This window comes from Canis lupus, chromosome 18, assembly GCF_003254725.2.
Source record: "Canis lupus dingo isolate Sandy chromosome 18, ASM325472v2, whole genome shotgun sequence".
NCBI lineage: Eukaryota > Metazoa > Chordata > Mammalia > Carnivora > Canidae > Canis > Canis lupus.
Window position 1 is genome coordinate 55,161,804 of NC_064260.1, and position 6,965 is coordinate 55,168,768.

At 57.3% G+C, this 6,965-nt stretch overlaps 1 protein-coding gene across 3 annotated transcripts in view; it reads left to right on the forward strand.

Moving 5' to 3' along the window:
- VPS37C (VPS37C subunit of ESCRT-I) overlaps window positions 1–4,523 on the forward strand; it is a 28,949-nt gene extending 24,426 nt beyond the window's left edge. For all 3 annotated transcript variants that reach the window (XM_025446378.3, XM_025446379.3, XM_025446380.3), the window contains 3 exons: window positions 529–700; window positions 1,326–1,408; window positions 2,166–4,523. In XM_025446378.3, coding sequence (XP_025302163.1) covers window positions 529–700; window positions 1,326–1,408; window positions 2,166–2,888 — 978 coding nt within the window. In that variant the 3' untranslated portion in view covers window positions 2,889–4,523. The remainder of the gene's footprint in view (window positions 1–528; window positions 701–1,325; window positions 1,409–2,165) is intronic.
- The last annotated feature ends 2,442 nt before the right edge of the window (window positions 4,524–6,965 follow it).

Consider the following 6,965-nt stretch of genomic DNA (forward strand, 5'->3'; position numbering starts at 1 on the left):
ACAGGCGTCTCCTGAATCAGTGTCGTGGTCTGGCCCTGCCTACCTCACCCCTCAGAGCGACTGTTCTGAGGCCTCATGCACGTCCAGCCTGTGGTCTGGCTTGGGCCACCTTAGTGTACCTCAGAGTAGGCCTCTCGCCTCAGAGTCTTGGGAATAAGTAGTCTGGGATTTTGGTCCCTTCCCTCCTAGAAAGCTGACTGCGTCCTATTAATTGGCCCACCTGCTTGCTGGAGCCCGCCTGCTCCTCACGGGGCCTCGGGCATGCCGGCCTTCAGTGTGTTACCCGCGTGAATTCTCCGCAGGGGTTAGCAATTCCCTGGGGTGCCTGGGTCAGAGTGTTTGGCCCAGGGTCCATCTGACCCTAGTTGGGGGGTATTACCCCCTTCCCACACTGTGAGCCCTGAGTCCCAGAAGCCTCTGGTGCAGCCTGCTGCAAGCTGAGTGGTGGTGGTGGTGGTGACAGGTCTTTTTTTTTTAAATTTTTTTTAGTGGTGACAGGTCTTAACGGTCAGCATCCTGTTCTTTCAGGTCCAGGACCTACAGCTGGAACGGGAGATGGCACTGGCCACCAACCGGAGCCTGGCGGAGCAGAATCTGGAGTTCCAGGGTCCCCTGGAGATCAGCCGCTCAAACCTCTCAGACAAGTACCAGGAGCTCCGCAAGCTCGTGGAGCGGTGCCAGGAGCAGAAGGCCAAGCTGGGTAGGGGTGGTCTGGGGGTAGGCTCTGGGGGCTCCTATGGTAACTCAGAGTCCCCGTTCAAGGTTGGACCGGGGAGAGCTCCTGGAATAGTGCAGGAGAACAGGTTCCCTTTCCCTTCCCCGGGGCCGGAAAGGGCCCACAGTGAGGGTGACCATGTGCCTGGCCCTGTGCTAAGTGCTCACCACAGCCTGGAAAAGCAGGTAATGGTGTTGTTTCAGAGATGAGGAAAGTGAGGCTCCGAGAGCATCAGGAACATGGCCAGGCTTCTGTTGGCTAAATTTGGGATTTGAACCCAGAGAGTCTGCACCCTGGGCTGTTGCCAACAACACTGCCAGCTCAGCTTCTACGCTTTACAGAGCTGGTCGGGGCTCTCTGCGTCCCGGGACCTGCCATCTGTAAAGTGGGGGTTTGGGGGGCACTGTCCTGGTCTCTAAAGTGAAGAAGCCTGGTGCTTGGACAGCAGACCCCAGGGATCTGCAGTAGACCCTGCTGGGCCCCAGGCCACACGGAACTGGGCCTCAGCGCGTGCAGAGGACATTCTGAGGGGCTTTGCCGAGAGCTCAGCCTCTTACACCAGATCTGAAAGGCACGTTTAGAATGTCGATCTTTCCACCCTCCCTCCCAGAGAAATTTTCTTCTGCACTGCAGCCAGAGACCTTGTTAGACCTTCTGCAGATCGAAGGCATGAAGATTGAAGAGGAGTCTGAGGTAAAATGGCCATTGTCACCCCCTCTTCCGTGGGTAGTGTCAAGCTCTGGAGCAGGAGCCCTTGGGGATGAGCACGGGTGCCTGCAGAGTTGGGACGGGGGCTTTAGTAGACTGCAGGGATTGACACAGTCAATCCTGGTGGCGACCCTGTTGGATGCAGGTCACAGGAACCCTGTCTCCCTGGCTGGAGCAGAAGTGGGCAGCTGGTATGGCTTGGTCAGAGGACTGCTGGCAGACCTGGGTGGAAGGGTGGCACAGTGGGGGCCCTGAGGACCGATGTCAGGCCCCCAGCCCCTCCCAGGCCACCTGGGCTCTCTGTTCCATTTCCCTCTGGCCGTCTCGTCAGTCCATGGCCAGATGAGCTCCCTCCAGTTCTCCGTGCTCTGGGTGGAAGAAGCTGCCAGACCCTCCCAGCCCGGGGCACTTATGCTGGCGGCCGAGTAGCTAGTGTTCATCCATTTATTCATCACATACATGCAGGAGCCACTGTGAGCCTGGCATGATGCCAGGGGTAGGGGACCTCAGTGGCCACCACAGTCCCTACCCTCCGGGAGCTGCCATCCCCATGAGGAGCACAGAACAGTGTAGGTGGAATATGGCAGCGGTGATAGGGCCTTAAGGAGAAAGTCCCAGGCAGGGGCCAGAGAAGACAGGGAGTGGCTGCAGCTGGCTGAGGTGGGAGGCCCACACCCCAGGGGACATGGGTGGCCTTGATCCCGGGCGGGCCCCTGTTGTCACCAGACCTTACATCTTCTAGGCCATGGCTGAGAAGTTCCTGGAGGGAGAGGTGCCCTTGGAGACGTTTCTGGAAAACTTTTCCTCCATGAGGATGCTGTCCCATCTGCGGAGGGTGCGTGTGGAGAAGCTCCAGGATGTGATGAGGAGGCCCAGAGCTTCCCAGGAGCCAGCTGGTGATGCGCCTTCTCCACGCCCACCACCCCCACCTTGCCCGGCTCCCCCGGTGACACCCCCAGTGGCCGAAGAGCCACCCCCACCACCATCAGTAGTGCCTCCCTACCCTTTGCCCTACAGCCTGTCTCCTGGCCTACCTGTGGGCCCTACGGCCCAGGGTGCGCTCCCACCGGCCCCCTTCCCTGTGGTGTCCCAGCCTTCCTATTCCTACAGTGGGCCCTTGGGCCCTCCTTACCCATCAGCCCACCCGGGAGCCCGGGGTGCTGCAGGCTATTCCTGGTCCCCACAGAGGAGCACACCACCCCGGCCAGGCTATCCCATGGCCCCCACTGCTGCCTCTGGCCCCGGGTACCCCTTGGCAGGGACCCGGGCCCCCAGTCCAGGATATCCTCAACAGGCCCCCTACCTCTTGACAGGAGGAAAACCTCCCTACCCAACACAGCCTCAGCTCCTGAACTTCCCAGGCCAGCCCCAGGCCTCAGGGCCCCCTCAGCCCCCTTACCCCCCAGGGCCCACCCCTCCCTATGGCTTTCCACCACCTCAGGGTCCGACCTGGCCGGGGTACTAAACACAGTCCTGGCCCTCAGCCCTCCTCTACTTCCACCTGTACCACAACCTTTGGCCTGCCTCCCACTGAGATTCGAGGTTAAATTGGAAGCAGACTGGGGCACTCCTTGTGGACTTGTGTCAGGACACAGGGGCCTTGGGGGGACCTGGTTGGGAGTGTGTGGGCCTGGAAAGGCAACCAGGCAATGTGCTGGCCAGTCACAGACTTAGCGGCCCCTGCGGGGAAGGAAACACTTCTTTTCAGCCACTGGCTTCAGCTTTTCTGGTGCTCTCCAGGTGGGGGGTTCAGAACCTCTTTGTGGGTGTCCGTGTCAGAGACCAGCTACACGTGTTTGTAGGCGTCTACTTGTGCCTGCACTCACAGACACTGGAACCAGATGCAGTTATCTCAGTGACGAGGGGGCTGGTGTCTGGCCCCTGCTCACCCCCTCCTTCCCTCCTGGGACTTAGGACGTTCAATCTGATGCTCAGGGCCAGGGATGCAACTCTGTGTCTGTCTGGTCCTTTCAAGGTTGGCCTGCCCCACGCACATGGCTGGAGTTGGATCAGGGCGAGGGAACAGTTAGGAAAAACACTTAGTAATTTTTTTTTTTACACTTAGTAATTTTTAAGTCCCGTAAAGCCATAACTGAACTCTGATAGGCCAGTGTCAGATAAGTGTGTCCTCTGTTGCTGGTTTGAACGATGGCAGTGGAGCCAGAGCAGCGAGAAAGCTGGGGATTGTGAAGGTGGACCCAAGACCTTCCTGGCACTGGTTGGAGAATGTGGGGGTCGCCTTGCCTGGGGAGGAGGGAGCAGCTCTGGCCCAGGAGGTCGTGGTCACCCTGGACTCACTTAGGAATGGAAGGCCAGTCACCTCCCCAGCCACCCTCTCTTCTCTGGGGCCCATTGACTTGTGGGGTCCCCTCCCTCCCCATCCATCCACTCCTTTAGTGCCTTGAATCTCATCGCAGCCGCACCCCCGCCCACTTCATCTCCTCCCTCTGGCTCCCTAGTCTTATTGCCCCAACCCCAGCACCCCTCCTCAGACAGACAGCAGGGGGTGCCCAGACAGGGACCTCCCACACGGTGCTTTCTCAGACACCATTGCTCTGTTGGACGGAGTCCATTTCTTTGCTTCTCTCGCGTCTTTGGAATGTAAAGGGCAGAAATTGTGACTCCGTGCCACATGTAGCCCCAGCACACTGGGGCTTTTAAGCGTGTTCAGTAATAAAAGACAATAGACCAAAGGGATGTGATGAATGAAGCATTAACTTGGTTGTTCCAGATGGGAACCAATCTCCAGGGCAGATTCTGGAGCTGCTATCAGCTATATGAAGTCATATGTGCCTTGAAATGTCCACTACTTGAGTTCCTAGCATCTAGTGGGCCTGGGGTGCTGGGGGCCCCCGAGGAAACTCGACCTTCTGGTGCCTGCCCCCTGGCCCTGGCCTGCATGCCATCAGTGGGTACTCGCCATGAGATGCTCCATTTACACGTACGCTGTCGGTTCCTTGCCAATTGTGCTTGCTTCTTGTAAGTTATTTATAAAGAGAAATCACTAATGGACTCTACTGGTTTGGGAGCTTCTGGAACTGTGACAGATTGCTGGTATGTTTGTATAATTAGTTGCCATAATAAACTTCAGTGAGTTACAGATCGTGCTGTGGCTCCAGGGGGTTTGAGAAGTAAAGATGTGGCTGCTGGAGGGGAGGGTTGGGGGGCTGGGTTGGGTTGTGGGGGGTGGAAACCGTCAGGATCATGCTCTGCTGAAAGGCCTCTTTGATCAGGTCCACAAAGCCTCATCTATCTGGGTATCCTCTCGGGCTCCTGCCCTCCCCTGCTCCTTTGGCCCTGGCTTGGCTCTTACGACCTTTCCCTTTCTTCTCCTGCACTTGGGTTTTCCAAAATCTTAGGTGTTTTCACGCAGGGACCTGCATTTTCGCCTCTTCTTGGGCCGAGCTTGGGCCATGCAAGTCCGCCGGCCCCCACGAGGCGGCGTGCGGGGCCCAGCCTAGCGAGGGTGGCACCGCATCTGCGCCACCTGCTGTCTGCCTGTATGAAACGCCAGGATGCCACCAGGTCAGGGCCAGCTCTTCCCATACAGTTTATAAACGGAAAGAGAGGGGGCAGCGGGCCACTGGCTGTGAGCCCAGTGGTCTTCGCACCACCCAGCCTACTCCCTCTCTAACCCACCCTGAGCTCAGCTGATTCTATCATGAGGCTTGGGAGGGAGTCTTCTGCTCTCACCAGTAAGGGCAGCTTTGGGGGAGTCAGGAGGCCAGGCTTCTGATGGACTCTCAAGTCAGCCCATCTGCTTTTCCTGCCCAGCAAAGTGACATGGACAGGCTGCCTGTGGACAGCGTGCAGTAGTGCTTTGGACTGCCAGTACTGAATACACTGAATACATGCCTGATCTTGTCGGGGCCTTTCGACAGCCCTTTGATCCCCAATTTTAAGCAAGGGAGGAGACTGCAGGGGGTGGGTGGGCCAGTGACCAGTCTCAAAGCCTGGAGGGGTGGGAGCAGGGCTGGCACCTGGCTGGCTGACCTGGCTGCAGGGGTTCCTCCACCATGCCATGTGGTGTCAGAAGTCTTCCGGTTCCCAAACTTTCTTCCGGACTGAGTCTGGAAGAAAGTTTGGGAAATCTAAGCCCATGTTGAGAATCCTTGGGCTTTAGTCAATTTTTTTTTTCTTACTGTCTGTTGCCCCCTCCTGAACTCTGCGCCTTGCACGTGTCCAGGTTTAAGGACAGGTGGTGGGGTGCATGAAGGGGCTGCCGAGAGGAACCACCACTTTCTATGAAATGGCTCGACGGAGAGATGCTTCAGCTGGTCATCTGTGCATGAGCATCCTTCTGCTCCTTGCTCTCCCTTCTCCCCAGGCCCTCCGGATGCCTCTTCCCACCCCTGTATCTGCCACATTGAATCACCAGGCGCCCTCCCCCAGACCCCAGTGGGTCCCTGCCTCCAGAGCCAGCTGCCCAAGGACACACCCCAAGCACCAAGTTTAGAGCCTCAAGGTGATTCCTAGCTTATGTGAGAAGGACATTTTGCTGATTCAGCTGGGGCAAGGCCACTTGAAATGTCCCTTTGGCTATCCTGAATCTGACTCCCAGATCCCAGAGGCATGACGGCTTTGAAGCAAGGCTTGTCACTGGGTACTCCGAGTGAGCTTTCCCATCAGGGCCTCAGTCTCCTTTACACAAAAGGAGGAGAATGTGCTTGAATCAGTCTGTCAGGCTGCACACTCTCATGCCCCCCAATCCCCTGGCCGATCATGCAGGTAACAATTTAGGGAAATGGGCTGTTGTGGAGTGGGGGGGGACATACAGCACTCCCCTCCCTGGTGAAGGGGCGGCCCCTACTCTGCTCTGGCAGGTGGCCATAAGGCAAGAGGTTGAATCTGAGGTGGCCCAGGCCACAGCTCAGCATCCTCTGTGGTGAGGGAGGCGGCCCAGGCCTTGTGGGCTAATCCTTCCTGCTAAGGCCAGAGCCTGACGAAAGGCCAAGATGGTTCCTATTCAACTGTTAACCAAACAGGCCTTTGTGGAGTGCACCACCCAGGCCTGCCACCACTGGGAAAAGCTTTCTAAAGAGACCCCTCAACGCAGCTCCTTTTTGGGGGGAGGGGGTTAAATTGGCCATGGTTGTGTTGGGGTCATGCCTGGTGGGCAAGCTAGGGAGTAAAGAGCTTTTATCAAGAAAGGTGCTGGTAGAGACATTGGGTGCCTCACCGCCTCTGCCCTGTAGGGGCCGAGGGCATGCCTCCCCAAGATGCGCCACTTTGGCTCACGGACTATTTTGACCTAAAGGCAATCAAGGCTCAGGGCTCACAAGAAACCATTGCCCTCCTTTAACTGCACAGAAGAATCTATATTGGAGGTCTTTCCAGAATAAGTGTTATTGCTAGAGATCACTTGCACCTGAGTGACCCATCTATAGGGCAGGGCAAACATCTCATTACCAAACACTCCCGCCTCCTAGTGCTCTGTGAAGTGCATTCCTTCCCCTTGCAGTCCCAGAGCCCTGCCCCTTCCTCTTAGTTCAGAATGACCTGGAGATCTCTGGGCCTGTCTCTGCAGTTTCCACATCTGCTT